The sequence below is a fragment of the Lampetra planeri genome, chromosome 2, assembly GCF_965212315.1.
Source record: "Lampetra planeri chromosome 2, kcLamPlan1.2.h2, whole genome shotgun sequence".
In the NCBI taxonomy this organism is placed as follows: Eukaryota; Metazoa; Chordata; class Hyperoartia; order Petromyzontiformes; family Petromyzontidae; genus Lampetra; species Lampetra planeri.
Genome location: NC_136108.1, coordinates 8,368,309 through 8,392,251, shown reverse-complemented (window position 1 = coordinate 8,392,251; position 23,943 = coordinate 8,368,309). Strand labels below are relative to the sequence as shown.

Here is a 23,943-nt window from a genome sequence, read left to right as displayed (position 1 = left end):
TTGTGAGGCTTAGGGCGAGTTCGTTTCGTATTGGCGAGTTTGCTCTACTCCCAAGCGGTGGGTCTCCACCCTGCCGTGTGTGTGTGTGAGGTCGTTTCACTTCCTGTTCACGTCTAACTTTTGGAGTCAGGGCTCGTGGATCGAACCGTTGTTCGATCTGCTCACGGACGTTTTCTGCCGATGCCACACAGATGCACGATGCGTTGAACTGTTTTAAAGATGGCGATGCTGCCGATGATCCCAGCGACGACCACTGATGACATTTCCATTGGACAATTATCATCTTTGATGATTTTAATGTGGGATCTTCATGATGATGATAATAGTGGTGATTTAGAAAAAAATACATTGTTTGATATTTTATCTAGTTTAACTATTATTATTGTCATGTAATTGCGGTGATAATTGATAATGATGTAAGTCATGATATTGAGGAAGGCTATATCACAATGATAATGATGTTGAGCGTGATGTTATTGAGATTATGATCATTGTGATGATGATAGTGCAAGTCATGATAATGATGAAGGTCATGATGATCATGACTATGATGGTGATCAAGTATATAATGATGGTATCTTAGTTGAGGACGACGATCATTACATTGATGAACTACTAACGACGATGCTGTTTGCGTGCGCACACAGAGCCGCCCGCGACCTTCGTGTCTCTCGAGGAGACGCTGACGAGCGTGGAGGCGGTGGAGGGGGAGCGCGCGGAGCTGAGCTGCGTGGTGTCGCGCGGGGACGCGAGCGTCGCGTGGCTCAAGGAGGGACGCGCGCTCTCCGAGCAGCAGCAGCAGCAGCTCGGCCTCCGCCTGGAGGCGTCGGGGACGCTGCGCCGCCTCGTCATCGAGCGCGCACAGGCGGCGCACGCCGGCGTCTACACGTGCGACACGGGGCACGAGCGCGTGGACTTCACGGTCCGCGTTGCCGGTGAGAATCCTCCGACCAGCGGTTGTGGATCACATGGGTTGCCTTACATGTCACATGGGTCGCTCTGCTGGAGTTTGGAACACGGTGTTTTTATAACACAGCTCTACATCATGGGTCAGAGAGGCCAGGCCGCAGAGAGGTTGGGTGGCAGATGGGGCGGTTTTCCCCGGGCATCAGATTTGTTGGTCTTCAGAATCAATGGCGATGGGTTCAGAAAAGGCCAAGGAGGCCTTGTCTGACATTTAGCCTCAGGCCTCAGAAAACATTTTGGCGGCCCGGCAAAGAGGCTCCACTATCTCAGTGGTTGCGAACCCCACGCAGGCTGGACACGGGGACAATGAGGCTGACTCCACAGCCATTTTCTCTTTGTTTCCTTGATAATATGGTGGGGCTTGCTGTGGGTTTACAGTCAATGATCTTATGTGTAACTGCAATGGAGCATTTCCATTTAAATGCGATGTTGATGATTATACAGATTTTTTTAATTTATGACAATCATTAATGTCCAATTCAGACGATGGGCATAATGGTGAAAATGTGATGATGATGATGATGATAGTGGTCATAATGATTTATTCAAGTATGTTAGGCTTCTTTCACACCGTACGTAACCAAATTATGTTGATAATGATGATGACGATGGAAGTCATGATGACAATGGCAGTCAGGATAATGATGTAGTGTAGGTCAGGATGAGGGAAGTGATGATGGTAATGACAATGATGACGAGAGCTAAAATGTAGCCCAAGAGAACGCTAGAGGATGATGCAGGTGATGATGATGGTAACTTAAGTCATAATGGCCCTGTCGAGAACGATGACCATGACGTTGATTACCTACTAACGACGACGATGCTGTTTGCGTGCGCGCACAGAGCCGCCCGCGACCTTCGTGTCTCTCGAGGAGACGCTGACGAGCGTGGAGGCGGTGGAGGGGGAGCGCGCGGAGCTGAGCTGCGCGGTGTCGCGCGGGGACGCGAGCGTCGCGTGGCTCAAGGAGGGACGCGCGCTCTCCGAGCAGCAGCAGCAGCAGCTCGGCCTCCGCCTGGAGGCGTCGGGGACGCTGCGCCGCCTCGTCATCGAGCGCGCGCAGGCGGCGCACGCCGGCGTCTACACGTGCGACACGGGGCACGAGCGCGTGGACTTCACGGTCCGCGTCGCCGGTGAGGGAGGCTCCGGCGTCGCGGCGCAGCGTTCGCCGCTTGCTGCAGAGGACCCAGCAGCTTGTTATTACTGCGGGTGGAATTACCAATAATGATAATAAGAATAATGAACGCCGTCTGCTTCACATTGGATGTTAAAGTCCACTGTGAAGTCATTCGCAAGATCAGAGCAGGCCATTGCAGAATTTGAAAATTACCAGCAAAGTTCCCAATTGGATTTATATGAGCGATTATTGCACCATACTGACAGACTAATGTCCCAGGTCAATCTTGCCAGTGAGACTTTGCCGGTCTCTGGAGTTCTCACCTGGTTAAATAGAGAAACTTTAAACTTCCCATTGCAGCACACGGGACACAGCACAGGGGACACGAGACATGAGATGCAGGACATGCTGGCTGCGATGGCACACACTTGTGATCCAGGGTTGGCGGATCACACGTAGAGGAGTGAAACTCCCAAGCAAGCTAGAATACGAGGTGGCCAGTACATAGCCATCTCAAGTTGTAATTCACTATATTTATGGTTTTTTTAATCTGGCAAACTCCAATTTCCATTCATATGATGCAAAATAATCACTGAAAATTATTCATACAAATATTTTAATCCAGGAAGCTCCTGGTGGAGGATGTCATGATGATGATGATGATGGTAGTGGAGATGAGGATGGCGCGATAGCTCATGATGGTAATGATGGATGTCAGGATGACGACCATGTCTGTCCGGTGCTCGTCGAGCTGCTTTGGCTTCCAGTTGCTGATGGAATACTATTCTAAGGTCGTACTCATTCCACACAAAGTGCCTGCCACAAATGAATCACACTACTTTGCTGATCTTGTCAAGGAGAATAAACCATCACGCGAACTCCGCTCATCCTCGCAGCCGCTTTTGGCTGGCCATCGAACAAAGACAGCCACTGCATCGCACGCTTTCAGATGCGCTTCTGCGGCCGTCTGGACCGCTCTTCCTTCTAGATTTGAAGCTTTCGTGACTGCAAGGAATCATCTTCTTAGGTTTTTTCGGTAAAGTGATGCAGCTGCATCAAGTGATGCAGCTAATCTGGCTGTGACGGTCCCACCTGATGACGGAGACTTGTGTTGCCTCCGAAACGTCGTGATTTTATTTTATTTTCATTTTGATGTTTTACCTACGTGACTTTACCAAAAAAACCTAAGAAGATGACCGCTCTTCCTCCCAATATGTGATCATTGGGGAAGGCTGTATCACGATGAAAATGATGTTGAGCGTGATGTGATTGAGATTATGATCATTGTGATGATGTGCACTTTTAATTTTAAATTGAAAAATCATTTCTTTAGAACTACTGTTTGTGTTTAGTTTGTTGTCCTTTCCCCACAACTCCGATTAGCACGGTTGGCTACGTACGTCACGAAAAGAAGTTCAAGACACGTGATGATGATGATGATGATAGCGGATGCCAACCGGATGATGGAGATGACGGCGGTGTCCGTTGTGCGAGTGCAGAGCCCCCGGCTCGCTTCGTGTCGCGCGAGGAGACGCTCACCGAGGTGGAGGCGGTGGAGGGGGAGGACGTGGCGCTGGGCTGCGAGGTGTCGCGCGACGACGCCGCCGTCTCGTGGCAGCGCGCGGGCGGCGAGGAGCTGAGCGACGACGAGCGGCGCGAGCAGCTGAGCGACGGGGTCGAGCGGGCGCTCGTGCTGCACGGCTGCGAGGCCGCGGACGCGGGGACGTACGTGTGCGTGACGCGCGACGGAGACGCCATCGAGTTCCACGTGCGCGTCACGGGTGCGGACCGGACACGCGCACCCACGAGCACACATACACTCACACACACGCGCCAACACACACGCATGCACCCACGAGCACACATACACTCACACGCACGCACGTACACACACGCATGCACCCACGAGCACACATACACTCACACACGCGCGCCAACACACACACGCATGCACCCACGAGCACACATACACTCACACACGCGCGCGCGCACACACACGCATGCACCCACGAGCACACATACACTCACACACGCGCGCGCGCACACACACGCATGCACCCACGAGCACACATACACTCACACACGCGCGCGCACACACATGCATGCACCCACGAGCACACATACACTCACACACGCGCGCGCACACACACGCATGCACCCACGAGCACACATACACTCACACACGCGCGTGCGCACACACACGCATGCACCTACGAGCACACACACGTAGGCAAAGATCACCCTATAGAATGAACGGACAAGTGCTGTCAGCGAACAACTGTTAAGGCCGACACAGCACATGAGTTGGGGGAAAAAAAAAACCTAAGAGTATGGAGAGGGAGTGTTCAGCACCACTGCCGGCCTTTGTCTCCCCCTTGCTGATGTCTTACGCATCGTACCAGGTCCAGTTCTGACATTGACTCACCACCAAAGTTTTCTTCTGCCGTCGCTACCCCCTCCCCCCTTGCCCCACAGCCCCCCCGGCGCTCTTCACGCAGCCCCTGCGCGACGTGTACGCGCGCGCCGGGGAGCCCGTTGCGCTCGGCTGCCTCGTGTCGGACCCGCGGGCACGCGTGGCCTGGCTCCGGGACGGACTCCCCCTGGGGGAGGGGGGCCAGGAGGAGGAGGAGGGGGGGGGAGCGGTGGGAGGAGGTGGAGGAGGGCGCCAGGCGGGAGCTGCGGATCGCGTGCGTGGCGCTCGAGCACGAGGGCGAGTACACGTGCGAGACGGGCGGCGACGTCACGAGCGCGTGGCTGGCCATCGAGGGTGAGGAGCGCGCGCGCCCTGTTCGTGTGCCACGGTGCCGGCCTTAGTTTGGTGCTACTCGCTAACAGCGCTTGCCCCAACAGGCTGTTAAGGGTGTCTTGAGTACCTGGTGCGGTACTGGGGAGGGTGCCCATGGTGGTGCTGGCCACCCACCCCCTTCGTGTGCCATGCTGGCCTTCATAGGTGCTTGCTAACAGCACAGGCTATACGGGGGGTACTCTTTGGTTTTTTCGGTAAAGTCACGTAGGTAAAACAATCAATAAAATAAATTAAATGAAAACAACTAAATTAAATCACTACGTTTCGGAGGCAACACAAGCCTCCCTCATCAAATAATACAGTTATTTTGCTGTGCCTTTTTTACACCTGATGAGGGAGACTTGTGTTGCCTCCAAAACGTCGTGATTTCATTTATTTTATTTTATTGATTGTTTTACTTACGTGACTTTACCGACAAAACCAAAGAGTATGAATCCCTGCAGTCACGAAAGCTTCAAATCTAGCATAAACGGGGCGTCTTTGTGTCGCTGTGCATCCATGCGTGTAGGCGCACATGTAGCAAGCCTACAAAACTGGCACAATGCTATCCCAGTGTTTTGAAGCTTTAAGTAAAAAAAAACACGGGCACATTTTGTCCCGGTTTCAATTTAGCCGCGTCTCACCGTCAGTGCCGTTAGAGCCTCGCCACACTCATGGAGCTGCCGGGTGGAGCTGCCGTTCTCTCACCTCCAACCCTCAACCCATAGCATCAGCAGAGGCTTGCTGACACTGTCAGCCATTCATGGAGGCGCTGTCAGCTTACCATGTGTCCTGGTTAAGCCTCCCAGATATTTGGGAACCCCACCATAGTCAACAATGTCACTCCAAAAGCCACCGCCTTCATGGCCAATCACTTTCCCACTCACCTACTCCAATAACTCTCACCACTGTCTCCACGAACTTTCACCCTCCTGTCTTTAAATACCACTCTTCTTCACCACCACTCATTCTCTTATTGTCCTACCCACCAATCCTCTCCATCACCACTACCAACACATACACTCACCCTACTATTATATCATCATCACCACCACCACCACCATTGCCAACTCAACCTGCAGTTTTCGAACGCCACTTATCCTCACCACCACTCACCCTCATACTCTACTAATCCATCATCCATCACCATCACCACCACGACAGTCACTCGCCCTACACGTCCACTTACCATCTCATTCCCCTACTCTCCCGCCCCATCACCCCTCACCCTTAAAATCTCCACGCCCTGCCTTCTCCCCCTCACCCGTGACCCCGTGACCCCATGACCCCGTGTGCCCGTGCAGTTCCTCGTCCCGTGGAGTTCGTGTCGGAGCTGCACGGGCTCACGGTGCTGGAGGGCGAGGACGCGACCTTCCGCTGCTCGGTCTTGCCGGCCGACGCGGCTGTGCGCTGGGAGCTGCGTGGCGCCGCGTTGGAGGCCGGGGGCCGCGCGTCGCTCCACGAGGATGGCGCCGCTCGCTCACTGCTCCTGCGTGCCGTCACGGCGCTCGACGCCGGCGAGGTGGCGGCACTGGCCGACGGAGCGGAGACGCGGGCCTTGCTCCGTGTGCAAGGTGAGGGCCCGGGCAGTCGCACGGGCGACTCGGCCTCAAACGAGTACCCGGTGCGGTGTGTGAACATCGCCACTTAGGACACAAAGGCAGCCGGGCGTGGTGCCGGCCACCCAGCCCCTTAGTGCGCCATGCCGGCCTTCATAGGTGCTCGCTAACAGCACTTGCCCCAACAGCCTTATAAGCCTATACGGGAGATTTTTGTCTTTTGTACACATCTGTGCATCACACGCACACCCGCCGTCCGTTCACATCTGTGCTCGTGCGCGCGTTCGTCTGTGCAGAGGCCCCCGTGTCGTTCGTGCGCGGGCTGGAGGCGACGGCGGCGGAGGAGGGTGACGACGTGGTGTTCACCGTGGAGCTGTCGCGAGCGCAGGCCGAGGTGCGCTGGGCACGCAATGGCGTGCTGCTGAACCCCGGGGCCGAGCGCGCCGACCTGCGCGCGCACGGACCGCTGCGCTCGCTCACCGTGCGCTCCGTCAGCTTCTCGGACCGCGGCGTCTACTCCTGCGAGAGCCTCCACGAGCGCACGCAGGCGCGGCTCAGCGTGGAGCGTACGTGGCGGCGACGGCGGTCGGGCGGGGTGACAGGTCACAGCCGAGATGAGCAACCTCACCGACTACAGCTGAGATGATATGAGCAGGATTACCGATAAGTTGAGATATGAACAGGATTGCTGATTATGGCTGAGATGAGCAGGATTACTGATTAAAGCTGAGATGAAACGAGATGAGCAGGGTTGCTGATTACATCTGAGATGAGCTTGATTAGCGATTACAGTGGAGCCTAGATGAGATGAGCAGATATGCAGGTTACTGATTGTGGCCGAGATGAGATGACCAGGGATAACCGAATGCAGTCAAGTGGCTCGGCGCTCCTTCAGCAGCGTAATTTGGTTGTCTTTCCGACAGACCTGTTCTTTACCTGAGAACGGCTGCTTGCGTTGTGGCCGAAACGTCGTGAGAATTGTATTTTATTATGTTTTATTTTTTTTATTTTATTATTTCCCTTCTACGTCACTTTACCGAAAGAACCAAGAAGATGAATCCCTGCAGTCACGAAAGCTTTAAATCGATCCTCTCCCTGTCCAATGTCCCTCCTCGTCTCCCCTCTTCATTGCCTGGCACCTGGGCCCCTCTCTTCTTCAGTGCCTGGGCCTCTCTCTCTCCGACCGCACGGCCTCCTCCGGCGCGGTCGCACCTTCGGTGGCGCACTCACCAATAGCCACGCCACTGTGCTCCCCCCCCCCCCTCCTCCCCCCACCGCCGCGCTGTGCCCCGCCGCAGCTCGCCAGGTGCGCCTGGTGCAGGCTCCGAGCGCGGTGGAGGCGACGGAGCGCGGCACGGCCACGTTCTCGCTGCGCCTCTCTCACGCCGACGTGCCGGGCCAGTGGTTCCGCGACGCGGCGCCCGTATCTCCGGGGCCCCTGTGCCGCGTGGCGGCGTGCGGCGCGGAGCACAGCCTCACGCTCGCGGCGCTCTCGCTCCACGACTCGGGCCTCGTCTCCTTCCAGGCCGAGGGGGTGCACTGCTCGGCGAGGCTCACGGTCAGAGGTGCGAGGGGCGGCGGTCACGTCGTCTGCCGGCTGACGGGGTGTCCGTCCGTGTCTGCCAATCGACGGGTGTGCCCGCCTACCGTCTTTGTGTCTACCCAAACGTCTACTCACTGATAGCTGGTGGGCACCTGTGACGAATAACCGCAGCTCGCGCCTCCGATTAGCGCATTTCGCTGCGAAAGAAGTTCAACGTGCATACATACATACAGCCATATCGAGAGGTATACTGGATGTGGTGTGCCGGCTGCGTAAATATTTTTGGCTGTCCGACCCAGACACGCTCAGCTGAAATTAAGCCCAAGGCCTATCGATTCGTTTTTTGTGGTCACAATTCAATGGTCCCTTGCGGTGGGCCCAGTGGTGGCCGGTGGATTGTGGTTGCCGTGGGTTTTGGTTAACCCTGCTGACTCTAGATTTTAAGCTTTCCTGCTGACTCTTTGCGGTTGCCGTGGGTTGTGGTTAACCCTGCTAACTCTACGGTTGCCGTGGGTTGTGGTTAACCCTGCTGACTCTACGGTTGCTGTGGGTTGTGGTTAACCCTACTGACTCTACGGTTGCCGTGGGTTGTGGTTAACCCTGCTGACTCTACGGTTGCCGTGGGTTGTGGTTATCCCGTTGCGGTTGCCGTGGGTTGTGGTTAACCCTGCTGTCCCGTTGCGATTGCCGTGTGATGCACAGAGCCGCCCGTGAGGTTCGTCCGTGAGCTGGAGGAGACGCGCGCACCCGAGAAGTCACGTGTCACCCTCGAGTGCGAGGTGTCGCGCGAGTTCGCCGACGTCAAGTGGTACAAGGTGTGCGCTCGCACCTAGCCTGGCACAAACGGCGTGGAGACAACACCGCCACCCAGTGGCGATTGATGTTGGTGGTATGTGTGGCGGTACTTAGATGCTCGATGGCAGCTCGAGGGAATATTCTCAGCTCTGGTGACAAAGGACTTGGCTAAGAGGCACCGGCCTTGACACTGGCCCTCTACCTAAGAGACTCCAACACTTGATGTGGGCCTTGACTTGTGGCTCCTAACCTCAACCTCGGCCTTAGCCTCGTGGCTTCTAGCCAAGACCGATATGTGGGGAGGGGTGGTACAGTGGGTAGGGCACTGCACTACTAATCCGGGGCCCAGGCTGACATCAGCTATGAGTTTTATCTGAACTCGTCCTGGGCCTCCCCGAGATCAGCTCATCCAAAGATGTGTACCTGGTGCTGTCTGTAGAAAACATAAGCACTGGGGATACAAAGTCGGCTGGGCAAGGGGCTAGCGGTGACACCACCACCTTTCGCGCTGCGCCTGCTTTAATAGGTGCTCGCTAACGGCGCTTGCCCCAATGGCCTGTGCATATGACACGGGCTGTGTGTGTGGGGGGTAGCAGTAGTGCTATGATTCCAGTGACCTGAGTTCGATTCCTACTCAGGGCCAACACCAGTGACGGTTATTTGAATCGGTCCTGGGCCTCCTCTAGGTCGACCCAGCCTCAAATGGGTACCTGGTGCGGTGTGTGAACCTCGCCACTAGGGGAGGCAAAGGCGGCCGGGCGTGACGCTGGCCACCCACCCCCTCGTCTGCCTTGCCGGCCTTCACAGGTGCTCGCTAGCCGCACTTGCCCCGACAGTCTGTCGAGGCTATACGGGGGACATTTGTCTTTGTGGGGGAGCAGGACGGAGAGGAGGTGAAGCCGGGCGGCCGGTGCCGCCTCATGTCCCAGGGCCCGCGGCGCTCGCTGCTCGTGCCGCGGTGCGAGCACGCCGACTCGGGGATCTACGCGTGCGTGGTCACGGGCGACGCACGCACCGAAGCAGCGCTGCGTGTGCACGGTCCGTGATTCACTCGTATACTGAGTCATTCACTCGGTCACTCACTTGGTCGTTCACTCAGTTACTCACTCATACACTCAGTCACTAATTCAGTCAGTCATACACTTCGTCACTCACTCATTCACTCAGATGCTCATTCAGTCACTCACTCAGTCATTCACTCAGATGCTCAGTCACTCACTCATACTCAGTCATTCATTCATTCAGTCACTCATCTCGTCTTTCACTCACACTCAGTCATTCTTCAGTCATTCACTCAGTCATACATTTCAGTGAGTCGTTCAGTCAATTGTACTCGTATATTCATAATTATTTTTGTTGGTTAATCCATTATTAAATCAACCATTCATGTCTTCGTGCATATACATAAATAACTCCATTCATACTTCCAATTATTACTTAAATCATCAACTGACCCATCCATATGTTAATGAATATAATCATAAATCTTTTATTTAATCCATTCATTCAGGAATATATCCAAACGATCATTCATTGTTAAATCATTCTTTATTTGATTCGTCCGTTTGTCAACAATTGTCAACAGAATGAATTAACTTATTTGTTAGTTTATGAATTCGAGACGGTCGTGTTGAGAGATTGAGAGTGCCATGGTGGCGAGATGTTAACTACCTTGCCTGGTATACAGGAGGTTGTGGGTTCGATCCCAACCCTGACGTATGTATATTTGGAGTTTGCATGTTCTCCCCGAGGTCAAGTGGATTTTTTTCCGGGTCCCCCGGTTTTTCCCTCCATATTTAGAAACATGCGTTTAGAGTATTTGGTTGCGATAAATTTCCACGTCATAAGCCACTTTGTTCAGCTATAATTTGTGGTCAGGTCGCTTCTAAAAAAGAGCTATACAGCTCAGTGGGCCTTTCCTGTTAAAATAAAAAAAAATGTGTTTATAGTTGAAAGGTACCGCTTCCTCCATAGAATCTGCGCACAGTGGAGCCTGTTTATACTTGTCGAGTTGTGGGCGAAGTTCACAGTAAAGTGAGGGCGAGTCCTGTGCAAATTGGGCTTTAAATAACCAGAAGTTGTTCGTCCTGAAGTTCATTCGGGGACACGCGTCTTCAGAGAGATGAGTGTATTAATGTGGCCATGCAACCCAAACCGGGGACCCGATAGTAACCCACTGGAGTATGAGGAGGAACAGCAACACTGCACGAACTCGCTCCTCTGAAGCCCTCTCGTGGCCAGCAGACCTCAACATTGGCATTTAGCTCCTGAACGTACTGCCATGCGCAAGAACACAATAGTGTAACAATATTCAGTTCACTCACTCTTTAATGATAATATACAGACTTTTATTAGTCCGCTGCTGGATGAAGACCTCCGTATCAGCAATGGGGGCTATTTGACCCCCATTGTGGGTTGGTGATGGGTGGAGGCCCAGTATAGGGTTGTTTCAGATATCACTCTTCTCTTGTTAGCCGTGGCTGGGAATCGAACCTTGGTCACCGGTTCATCGTGCAGTGTGCTCACGATTGTGCCACCGCTTCCAATTGCCAGCCATGCACTGTGGAGAAAACCCGTTTGGGCTGTTTGTGACAACCATTTGAGTTTGTTTTGTAGTGCCCGGTGCTGGCCAGAGTGACAGTCGACACCTCTTATGTTTACTAAGAATACCTGTACCCAAAGACAGATTGATACACTGAGTGAATGTTCAATTTATTTACCCATCGACTGACATGTTGACTGACATTTTGACTAATTTACACGAATTGAACGACTTCAATACTGACCGATAAATTATCGTTCATTTCTTTTCATTTCACCTTTACTTAACCAGGTAAAACACCATCGAGGTTACAAAGCTCTTTTACGAGGGCGACCTGATTGATTGACTGCTTGCTCGGCTGTTTGGTGAAACTATTCTGACAGATTGACAGAGTAACCAATTAAATTATCCCAACATAATGACTGACAAATACACTGCCTGGCTCATTAACTGCTTTATTCACTGACTGCTTGACTGATTTTTCTCACAACTGCCTGACTAACCAACTTGACTGACTGACTGGCTGATTGACCGAGAGCTTGAAAGAAGGCCGTAGCCATGAAGTCAACATTGGGGGGGGACCAAATATTCCAGGGAGTCTGGGGGTCCCCCCCGCAGAAAAAAAAATCTAAATTTGAAAACTAATTTCCTGTCTAAAATTAAAAAAAATTCACTAACACATAGAATGGACTTTTTATTTATTTTTTTACAATAATGTCGAATAGTGTATTGTATTACATTGCTCTGTTTTTTCTTTTTTACCTTTTCTTGTTTAATTGTATGCAATGGCAGAGATTAGGAATTAATAAAGTACAACTATAACCACAATCATATAAACCAAAGTCTATTTTATAGCAATATATTGGGGGGGACATTTTGAGCATATTTTATAATTACGGCCTTGGCTTGAAGGATTGACACACCGAGTGTCTGCCGGGCTGTCTAATATGAAGCCCTTTCATGAACCCACCTCAACCGTCTCCTTCGATGACCCCACCCATCTCACACCCCCCCCCCCCCCACCGTCTGGTACAGCTCGCGACGTGCGCATGGTGCAGCGGTTGACGGAGTGCGACGTGGAGGAGGGGCAGGCAGCCTCGTTTGACTGTGAGACCACTCACGACGAGGTGAGCGCCGTGTGGACTCTCAACGGGACGCGACTCAAGCCCGGAGACAACATCCGCATCCGAGATGAGGGTACGCGTCGATTCGCCGGCTCCCCGCCACCCCATGATCTGGGTCACTATTTCACGTCACAATCTGGGGTCACGTATTGTGATGTTTTTTGGAGGTCTCTAGTCATGGGTCACGATTCAGGGTCACAAACGATTTATTTTCACGGTTGTTGAAGTGATGCAATCCTCCCGTGTACGATATCTCGTTGGTTTGTTGCATCGCGATATCGAGATAGTGACGGCTTGGGGAGGAGGCCTTCATCCAGGGCCGACGATGATGGCCAGAGCGATGTGAATCTATAATGGTGTGCATCTTCACAATGTATAGAATAGCAGCGTGAGTCTATAAACTCGACAGTCTTGTGAACCCAAAGAATCCATAGTGGTACGTTCACCGAAGGGCACAGTCACAAGCGCACGAGTCCACCTGCGCCTAGCATTCATCAGCACGTCTCTTCCGCGTGACTGTGCTTTGTTCGCCCAAGGACACGTCGTTCAGAAGCACGCCGATTTGCCGGCGCTCAAGTTGTTCGTCAGCGTGTGCGAGCACTTGCACCGGCGCTCACCGTGTTCCCCCATGTGCCACAGGCACGCGGCACAGCCTGGTGCTGGCGTGTGTGCGTGCCGAGGACGCCGGGGAGGTGGGCTTCTCCGCCGAGGGCGCCGAGTGCACGACTCAGCTCCGCGTCCGAGGTGAGGGTCCGGGAGCCGTTAACTTTTTATTTTGTTTGACTCTCTTTGGTTCTTTCGGTAAAGTCACGTAGAAAATTATTCTATTTAATTCCTGCAGTCACGAAAGTTTCAAATCAAGTTTGTTTGACTCCTTTATTTTTTCTATATATTTGTTTACACAAGCTGCTGATCGCAGGCCGCAGGTCCAATGGCCCAACACGTTATGCGGCCAGCAACCAGCGTTACTGTTAAAGTTGTAAAGCCCACTGAGCTGTTAGCTCCTTGTCAGAGACGATCTGGCCACACATGATAGCTTTTAAAGTTGCAGCCAAATCATCTAGATGCATGTTTCTAAATGTGGAGGGCATGCAGTGGCGTGGCAACACAAGCTAGTCTTATTCAGTTGCCCACCGAAAAGCATAGCCTCAGAACCATTGGCATCATACACACATCGACGCCTCTATATAAGGAACGAAACAGCAAGACTTCTCCACAAATCTGGCTGTCGCCTGATGAAGCTAGTTGTAATTACTGGCGTAACGTCTTATTGCCCGTGCCCGATGGTAACGCGTTCCAATTAAGTTACTTGGCTTGCGGTCATTGTAATTCGAACGCTTTGTTTTTGTTTTGTCGGGTTCGTCAACGAGGGTGGATTAACATCTTAATCATCGTTTGCAAAATCGCTAGGACGAATACTAATGTGGTGCATGGCCAACATCGGTGACCAACATCGGTGAGCGATGTTGGCCATGATATCTCAGATAAGCCTGCGTCCTTCTTTGTTGTAGATGTTTGTTGAACTTCTTTCGCGTGCCGTACGCGGCCAGATTGTAAATGTAGTGGCTTGGCTCTCCAACACACCGGTGTGCTGTACTAGTGGCGAATTGGCCACGTTCTGTTTACGTGACAACCCTCACTAGGTGGTGGCGGGTTTAACGACACATTCATATATTTACGCGATCTAACCCAACAAAAACCTATATTATGGATCATAAGTTGTCACAAACACTTTGCCATTGCGTCTTGCGTTAGTGACGACAAAGACGGCTCTCTTTGTACCCCCCCCCCCCGCCCCCCCCCCCCCCCATCTTGCGCGACCAGAGTTGCCGGTCCGCATCACAAAGCCTCTACGCGACAAGATCGCCATCGTGGGCCGGCGCGCCGTGCTCGAGTGCCGCGTGTCGCGCGCCACCGCCCGCGTCTCCTGGCAGCACGGCGGGCGCGAGCTGGCGGAGGGCGGGCGCTACCAGATGGGCGCGCAGGGCGAGTACCGCACGCTCGTCATCGTCGAGGCGGCCTTCAGCGACGAGGGCTCCTACACGTGCCGCGCCGGGGAGGCCTCGTCGTCGGCGCGGCTGCTCGTCGAGGGTACGCGCTGCCTGGCGCCACGCGCCTCCTCCAGCAACCGCGGGAACTTCACGCCGTGTTCATCGCGTTTCGAGGGCTCGTAATGGCCGTAGCTGGGCACGAGTCGGCACCGATTTGATGGTTTGTGGAGGTTGGTGGCGGTTGTTGGAGGTTTCTGAGTGTTTTTATCGCTGTCGATTATTGTGCTTGTTTACCCTGGAGAGAGTCCCATGACTCTTTTGGTCAGAAGGGTTCTTCCAAATTTACACAGTAGGGGGCGATGATTGCCGTGTATGCTGGATCCTAATGGAGTAATTTAAAGGTAATTTTTCTATTAATCCATAATAGAGGTTTTTTGGGTTAGGTCGCGTAATTATATAAATGTGTCGTTAAAACCCGCCACCACCCGACACAGCCAACTAGTGAGGGTTTTCACGTAAACAGAACGTGGCCAATTCGTCACTAGTACAGCACACCGGTGTGTTAGAGAGCCAAGCCACAACATTTACAATCTGAGTACGACGTTTCGCCAGTAATTACAACTAGCTTCATGGTTTGTGGAGGTTGGTGATTACTGGCAAAACGTCGTACTAACCCAAAAAACCTCTATTATGGATGTTAAAATAAATCTTTTTTATAGATTAGCTTAGTATAATGAAGGAGTATTTGGCATGCTAACGATGCTGCTGTCCATGATGCTGCTGAAGCCGTTTTCGAGAATGCCAAAGCTGACATTGGTGCCGCTGTCGACGAATAACCCTCGCGACGACCTCACCGTTGGGGCGCCGCTCGTCTTTTGCGCTGCAGACCAAGTGCTCCAGGTGACACGTGGGCTGCAGGACGTTCGGGTCCCGTCCTCGGGCACCGCCGTCTTCGAGCTGGAGCTTTCGGGCCCCGCGGCGCGGCCCCCGCGCTGGGCCCTCAACGGGACGCGGCTCCGCGACGGCAGCGGTGGCGCCCACATGGAGGCGCGCGGCACCGTCTACCGCCTCTCGCTGTTTGAGCCGCGGGCCTCCATGAGCGGCCTCGTCGAGTTCTCTGCCGGGGAAGCCAAGAGCTCGGCGCAGCTCACGGTCGTGTGAAGGGGCACTGAGCCGGCAGCCGTGATGAGGGGGCCTCGGTTTGATCCCTGGTGCCGGGGCTGTCCTTGCTGCCTGGTGGCGGGGCGGTCATAATGACGGTGCCGTGTTGGAACCAGAACTGGCACGGCAGAGATCCTGGGTTTGAGCGCTGAGGTTGAGTAGGTTTTTTCTGTCCATAATGGTGGTGTTTGAGATGCTGAGCTGGCACTGCAAGGCGCATGAGTTTGAGCTCTTAAGGTTGGGTGGCTATTGTTGTTTCACAGGGGGAGGTTCACAGTGGCTGTGTCAAAACTGCTGAACCACCATGGTAGGGTTGCTAGCTTCAGGCCCCGGGGCTGGGCGTATATCTCTCTGTTACACAAATGGGAGGGGTTTATAATGGCCATGTCAGAGAGACTGAGTATGAACCACCGAGGTGCAGTGTTTGAGCTTTGTAGATGGGTGTGTCTCATTGGCTTACAGAGTTCATAATGGTTGTTTGAGATGCTGAGTCAGTGCTGCTGAGGTCCGGGGTTTGAGTCCTGGGTCTGGAATTCTCTTTCACAAACAGAGGGTTGACAACCATCTTGCTGAGATCCCATTATTAACACCTAGGGTCGGGTGTCTTTTGTTGTCTCAAAGGGGCGTTCATAATGACCTTGACAGAGGCACAGAGCCATCACCGCTGAGATCTTGGGTTTAATCCTGAGGGCTTTTCACGGGCTCATAATGGCTCTATCTGAGTCAGCACCACTTGGTGGTTTGTGGAGGTTGTTGACGGTTAGTGGGAGGTTTATATTGGTTTTCGGATGTTGGTGGCTGACAGATGTCGATGGTTGAGATGATGATGTTGGTGGCATAAGTATACATTTTACTGATGTAGAAGGAGAAAAGTTTAATGGAAGGGCAAGATATTAGAGGTCGTGTCACCCCCTTTACTCAGTTTCTATTTTAGCCTTCATGATATTAATCATGGAATAAAGATTACATGCTCATGGTTGCCAGTTCTCATTGTCAAAGTGTCTTCCTGCCCAAACAAGCGTGGGAGTAACAGCCCTGAACTACTGGTCGAAATTCCACTTTTCTATGATGAGGACCAGTTGATCCAGAGGACCATTCTGATCCTGATGTCTAATTTGCAATAAAAACCCCACAGGCTGAAATTTGAAAGAAGTGTCTGTGAACTTTTACAGGTGTAACTCAAAAATTAAATCGCTCTTGTAGAAATGAATTAAAGTGATGTCACTACATTGGCATTATTAAACCGTATGGGAGTAACATCACGACAAAGGTATATATATTATTTTTACCAAAAATGACATTTTAAACTCATGTGGGACAGCCCATAGACACTCAGTCGAGGCGAGCAGCTACAAGATAGGAGCTGTTTGTTGGGTTGTGTCTTCATTTAACCTGGTCACGGCGATTCGTTTTGTGAACCTCACACTGCTTTGTGTGCCCTTCGCTTTGTTGGGGTTAACTCAGCTGTTCAGCCCTATGTGGTCGATAAATTGTTTGTCCTATAAATATACTCACATTTACAATGGGAATGTGGAATTTCCACCACTGGTTCAGCGCTGTGAATAAAAGATGAGCAGCGTCCAATATTGATTTGCACTGAAAACCACTCTTGACTCTCTTTTGGCTCGATTGACATGAGCCGGTAACAATCATGTGCGTAAAATGAAGTTAAATAGAGGAGATGTTTCTTAAACCATTGAAAACTGATAACTCACCTCAAGGAGGTAATTAATATATTTGTAATATTTTAATGAGCACGGCTCGATAACAGATTTATATTCATGTAAAAATAGTAAATTGATGGATAAAAGCTATCATGAAATGATGACTCGTTGGACTTACAAACATCGGTGAAATGAACGCAAATGAGCGTCTGATGGACCCGAATTAAACAAACACAACGAGGTGATTGTGTGGCTCAGGGTCAGAGATACCGCGATCCTGGGCCTGAATCCAGGTCTCACGCACCCGTGGTGAAAGTGGCTTTCACCTGTAGCAAGTTGCCGGTCTCCGCCCGCTCACCAACAATTCAACAAAAAAGTAATCACATCAAAAAAAAATTCCGCTTTAAATTAATTTGTTGGATTTGTTTTTGATGTACAATGAAACAAAAAATTGCAGGTTCATAATATATTTTTTGAGGGGTCGGCCAATTTTAAATTGTAAGGTTGGCTGTGAAAAAAACCACGTGTTGAGTTCGCCTTTGCCGGGAATTAAAATGTTTGCCTCTCGTGTGGATAAAGAAGCGAAATGAAGTGACGAGACTGCTTTCATTGTCCGGGGTTCTCTGACTCGGGGTGGCGCACTACTCGTTGAGAGACCTCGAAGTGGAACGTTCATTGTCTCGAGACACGACGTTGGATAGCACAATTCGAATGTATGTTGAACTTCTTTCGCACCGTACGTAGCCAACCGTGCTAACCTGAGGTGGGGGGGGGGGGGGAGGACGTAAAACTATACACAAAGAGCAATTCTAAAAGAAAAAGGCGTCTTGAATAATGACCACAGTGATGGTAGCATGGCTAAGCTTATGATGAGAACTTCGCACCTTCCATAAAACAATTCACGAGTTGCCATGGAGAGCATTGACACTGAATGAATGGTACGCCTCTGGATGAGGTGTACATAAGAATGACTCACTTCGGCAGTTGTTCATTAACACTTGATGTGGTATTAAAACCTGTGTATACTGTTAAGTATTCAATGTACATTCAGTATAAAGGTGGGACATGCACGCCATAAGCTGGTGGGGGGGGGGGGGCGAATATTCACGAGTTAAGTCAGAGATCTTCTCTGTACCCCTTAGTTCACGCACGTTTTCCATTCTAGAATCCTTTGCAAAATAGCGGGGCATGTGAGAAGGTGCGGAGCCACTTCGTGTGAATAAGGGGCAGAGGTGTGGACTCGAGTCATGTGACTTGGACTCGAGTCAGACTCGAGTCATGAATTTGATGACTTGCGACTCGACTTGGACTTGCATAACAATGACTTTGTCCCACCTATGAGATGTGGACTCGAGTCATGTGACTTGGACTCGAGTCAGACTCGAGTCATGAATTTGATGACTTGCGACTCGACTTGGACTTGCATAACAATGACTTTGTCCCACCTCTGATAAGAGGAAAATTAGGGGATCTAGGAAGTGTTTCTGTTAGTGGGGAGCCTGGTGATTCGCAGGAGTGGGGGCTCATATGGCCGTGTCAGAACCACAGAACCAGTCCCGTTGAGACGCTGCGGTCAAAACTGTGTTTCAGCCACGTGTGATTAAACCAAGTACGCAAATACAGCGAGTTGTTGGTTTCAGTCATGCCCCAGTGACTGCATGATTGTTTTTTTTAAAAACTAACATTAAAATTAGTTTTTGACGTTGGCATATTTTCAGCTTTGAGGATTACAACGTAGTTGGTGTGACTGCCATGCGAGGCAACGAAGCACTTCTTGTCACATAGCACGTGGGATGATATCACCTGGTACAGATAAGAGGCAATTGAAAGTATTTCTGGTATGTCATCTTCCAAAAGCCATTAAATAACACCATGTAATGTCACAATGCTCACTGAAAAAGTTCTGAATGGGAATGTGTTTCTCTCGTGACATGATAACAACAGCACATATTGGAAGACAATTTGTAAAAAGCATGCGAGAAAAAATAGAGAAAAAAGTGCACTGTGGCTTGTGATCATGTTTGCATACGTGAGTTTTGAGCAGAGACGTATAAATCGTCACTTTATTAAAATAAGTATCCAATCGGACGTGTCACGTGGTTCTATCTGCATGTTGCGTCCATATTATTTTGAAGCCGGGTGAGTCTAGCGGATCGTTGGGCCCTTCCTGCTGAAACTAATCAAGTAGATTTAATCGAACACCGATGTACAGGAGGGACAATGGAAATGAAATGCACGGCTTTTGGGGATTTAAAAAATACCAAAGAATGACCATGCCTGGTGGCACCTTTTATTAATATTTGCGGTCTGGAAAAAGCGTGCGTATCTGTGTATGTGTCAGTTTGTCTTTGCGCGTGTGTCTCTGTATGAGCGGTGGTGCAGTGGTTTGCACGATGGATGGTGATCCCGTGCAATAGGTTCAATCTCCAGCCACGGCGAACATCATTTATGATTGACCTTATCTTGGGCTTTCCAAAGATCAACTCGGCAGATTATTTACGACTTCGTGAGTGTGTAAACATCAGCACTGGAGATAAAGGTGCCCTCATATGCATTGCAGACCACTTTTAATAGGTGCCCACTAACAGCACTTGCCTCAACAGCCAATGTAAGTTACACGGGGGAGCTCTATCATTGTATTTACAGTATGTATATGTCTATGTGTTGATCTGTTTTATTCGTGTGGATGTGTTGTCTCTTCGAATCAGTCGACCGGCATCTATTCTTCGGCTGTGCAACGCTGTGTGGAAGCTACCCGGTCTGCCACTTGACAGGTCTCGGCCACAGTTGTGCCTTCTATTCAAGCTTGCGAAAAGTGGACTCTTACAGGAACACCTACACTGTCTTTAAACATTGAGACTTTCCTCTCTACGTACCATCCTGAATTTGGATTGTTTGACGAGCTCACAGATCCTTCAAATATACAGACACATCAGTGAGCTCCTCCGGAAAAGCAAGGCTGCGTTGGCTGGATCATATATGCCTCATGCCCAAGCAGATTCTGTTTGGCTAGTTGGAGGGGGCTAAATGGGTACGCCACGGCCTAGATAGAGATGAGCTGATGTGGTACAGGAGGATGTGGAGCTGAGTGAACTTGCCACTGACTGGTACCAGCAGTGTCAAGATCAGCCTCTGTGGAGGAAGCTCGTGAAGGACGCGACTGGGCAGTGAGGTTCATTAATTTTTCTCTAACAACAACAGAGGGAAGAGGAGCAACGCTCACAACAACTGTTAGATCGTCGGGCGGTTAAAACAAAGTTGGCACAGTAGGGAGCACAGGTGTTGCATCTGCTAGTCATCTCTGTGAGTCAACCCATAACACCTGGGTCTGTCAATGGACCTCCTGCCAGATAACCTTTGACACTCCTCGTGGCCTTCAAGTGCATCTAGCCTGGCACAAGCGCTGTGTCACCACAACTTAAGTGTTGAATGGCGACTCATGTGCGTGGCGTTGGTGCCTTGACTGAGGTTAAATGTTCAATGCACATCTCCTGCACGACAGGGAAATGTCTCCAAATCATACCTGCAAGTTGCAGCCTGTGATCGGCTGTCTCTTTGGCTCTGCACCCGTAGATGGGAGATTCAGCACAACATTTTCAGCATTCTCAATCCTCCGCTTGGGCTTTTCCTGCCAAATCAAAAAAGGCCTTGGCGCTGTTTGAATAAATAGTTTGTGTCTCTGCCCCTTAGGCTAGTGCTGTAAATTCCATATTGCCATGGTAAGGGGACTGTCCAAAAAGACGGCCAACGGTTGACTTCCCACAAAGTGGTGGGTCGTTTTGTATCCATCCTGGAGCTATGATGGAAGGATGGATGTGTACACACCTGTCAACCCCTTGTCACCTTATTGCAGACCCATTTAAACTTTATTGGTCACCTTTGTAAATCTCGACGTTCATCCCACAAAGTCCCATCACAAGGGAGAAACACAAACAAATAGACAAAATTGGTTTCCTGTATTCAAACGGCCGTACGCCGTATGGGCCTGACAACTCAATTTCCCTGTACAAGAATGGGGGTAATACGTCTGGGTGTGTACAGTGCCGGATTAAGCTAGTGCAGCGCCTGCGGCATATGTTATAAAGGGGACCTAAATAAAAACACAAATATTAAAACAATTTTTTACTTGCATAGTAAAGTAATCATATTTTTTCATTTTCTATACGTCCAGATAATACGACAAATCGCTAACCTAAAACACCCAGTCGTTCATAAAATTTGAAGGCAGTATAGTACCATAATAATACAGCAAGTGCAGAATCGCTGAACCGGAATTGATAGCTTGAAAGCATTTAGCGTGGGGCTCTTTAAAGTGCGGGGAGCGTAGCATGTGTAGCTACTTTTTATACTAGGATAATAATTCGGCATTGGGTGTGCACGATGCAGCATCTTGGGCTTCTACAGTTTCCAATGCGCTATAAACTGAATTGAGTACCATCGCGCCTGTAAGGGATTTTTGGTCAGGCGAAAACGAATGACAGGCCACACATATGCCCATATGGCTTACCATATGGGGGGACGTAGTGTGTGGTGCCACGACCGCGGAGAAACTCCGGAAGCGCCGGGATTCCCTCCCGGCCCCCGCACTAAACACACACAACCCGCACGCAGCGCACCCACGTGGTGTCCTGGCGGGGGATTGCCTGGCACATCGGGTTTTAATCCGAAGGGCCCCTAGAGGGAGAGACCCACGGTTTCCCGGTGCCAGGAGATTGGCCGACCCTCGCAGGACAGGTTACATTGCGATGCCCCTAAAATTGCCTTAAAATTGTATGGACGCAGAAAGAAAAGGTTCCCTGGGCCAATCGCAATGAGTTACTCACAACATTGGGGGGAGGACGGAGGGCGGAATATTAAGCAAGCAAAAGCGCAAGAACCCTTCCAGACAATGTGCAACGAGGGACAATGGGTGGCTGGCGCCGCCGCAGCGGCACTTGAGGAAAGACGTGGTAAGAAGGGAGCGGTAACCACAGGTAGGCGCACAATTGGTCGCGCGGGACAAACACCATCCCGGCCCTTTGAAGTGAGGGGATTAGGCCACGGTAGAAAGGAGGAAACAAGAGCGCGAGGGCGCAGGTAAGCGCACGATTGGCTGTCAGGTATGACGTCACCCTGAGCCTTTGAAGTTTAGAGAATAAAAAGGGGGGCCCCGGACGATTTTTGGTCAGTTGTCTGCAACCTCCAGGCCGTCAAGACCCTCTCCCTGCCGTCCTACCTCTTCAAGCCGCTCACAGCATCCGTGTCATGCGTGCGGCGTGAGTAATTAGGGCGCGGGGGCGGGGTGCGATAAACCCGCGCTCACGCGCGTTTACACAGCTACGACGATAGCGATAACAGCGAGGCGCGCGTGCATATTCATACAGCCCTGTAGCATTAGCCTTTGTGTGCAACGTATTAAGGCTTAGGGACATGGCTAAGTGGCTTAGCCACCCGGAGGGGCGCGCGTGTATTAATACCGCAGCTCATTAAGCGCTAACCTTTGCGCGGAATAAGCGCCTGCAGAGGGGCGCGCGTGGTTACGCGCGTGTGTGGGAACTACGCGCCTGCAGGGGCGCGCACGTGCACAGCTCGGCGTTCGCTTGTGTGGTGGTGGTGTCCGTGGGCGTGTGCGGGATAACCCCGGGTGGTGGTGAGCCAGCCACTTAGCCACGTCCCTCAGAGAGGGCGCTGGCGCGGGGGGGTCACCCAATCGGCGGGGGCCAAGGGAGAGGCGGACGAGGAGGAGGGGGGAGCGAAGGGGGTGGACGTCGGCCCCCCACAAGTGCCTGTTAAGGCGAAACATTCCGTTTGCCCGTGCTGGTAGTGTATGGGCATTCGTTTTTTTGTCTTCTTCTGAAATTCCTTTGTAGTCTGTCCCGTTTTAAAAGCAGAAACACGCAACATATGGGCACGAACGTAACAAAAATGAAGATCCCTCTCCCCTCTCCCCTCCCCCCCGTATCGTCGTTTAACGCAGCGGTCCCCAACCTTCTTGGCACCAGGGACCGGTTTCGTGGAAGACAATTGTTTCACGGACCGGGGGGGGGGGTCATCATTGGGTCTTTCCCCCTTTTCAAAGAAGCTCTCCAACGACGTTTGTTTTTTTACTCATTGCGGCTAGGGGTTAGCAGCTTGTGGGCTGACCAACACTGTGACACTGGGACAAGTGCGTAGTGCGGGAAAGAGGCGTGGACGGAAGTGGTGAATAATGAAACAATGGGGGGGGGGGGGGGTTTCACGTGCAGACTCACCGCCCTCACCTGCAGGCCACGGGCCGGGGGTTGTTGACCCCTGGTTTAACAACAGGCGAGATTTTGATTTAAAGCTTTCGTGACTGCAGAGATTCATATTCTTGGATCTTTCGGTAAAGTCGCATAGAAGGAAAATGATAAAATAATAGAAATATAAAACAATACAAATTCTCACGACGTTTCGACTGCAACACAAGCAATCGTCATCAGGTGTGAAATTTCACATTGCTTGTGTTGCAGTCGAAGCGTCGTGATAATTTGCATTGTTTTATATTTATATTTTATTATTTCCCTTCTACGTGACTTCACCGAAAGAACCAAGAATATAACAGGCTAGATTTGAAGCTTTCGTGACTGCAAGGATTCATACTCTGAGGTTTTTTTCGGTAAAGTCACGTAGGAATTAATTTTTTAATTTTTTATTATTTTAAATATATATATTTTTTTACCTACGTGACTTTACCGAAA

General features: G+C 51.2%; 1 protein-coding gene across 1 annotated transcript in view; it reads left to right on the top strand.

Annotated features, from left to right (window-relative positions):
* The window catches only part of LOC144733312 (obscurin-like protein 1), a 33,872-nt gene extending 14,544 nt beyond the window's left edge, over window positions 1-19,328 (top strand). Inside the window, exons 9-22 of the mRNA XM_078615149.1 lie at window positions 770-935; window positions 1,810-2,097; window positions 3,581-3,862; window positions 4,557-4,648; window positions 4,785-4,848; window positions 6,171-6,440; window positions 6,722-6,991; window positions 7,724-7,990; window positions 8,671-8,783; window positions 9,645-9,801; window positions 12,341-12,502; window positions 13,069-13,173; window positions 14,254-14,520; window positions 15,307-19,328. Coding sequence (XP_078471275.1) covers window positions 770-935; window positions 1,810-2,097; window positions 3,581-3,862; window positions 4,557-4,648; window positions 4,785-4,848; window positions 6,171-6,440; window positions 6,722-6,991; window positions 7,724-7,990; window positions 8,671-8,783; window positions 9,645-9,801; window positions 12,341-12,502; window positions 13,069-13,173; window positions 14,254-14,520; window positions 15,307-15,581 — 2,778 coding nt within the window. The 3' untranslated portion in view covers window positions 15,582-19,328. The remainder of the gene's footprint in view (window positions 1-769; window positions 936-1,809; window positions 2,098-3,580; window positions 3,863-4,556; window positions 4,649-4,784; window positions 4,849-6,170; window positions 6,441-6,721; window positions 6,992-7,723; window positions 7,991-8,670; window positions 8,784-9,644; window positions 9,802-12,340; window positions 12,503-13,068; window positions 13,174-14,253; window positions 14,521-15,306) is intronic.
* Window positions 19,329-23,943: the final 4,615 nt, after the last annotated feature.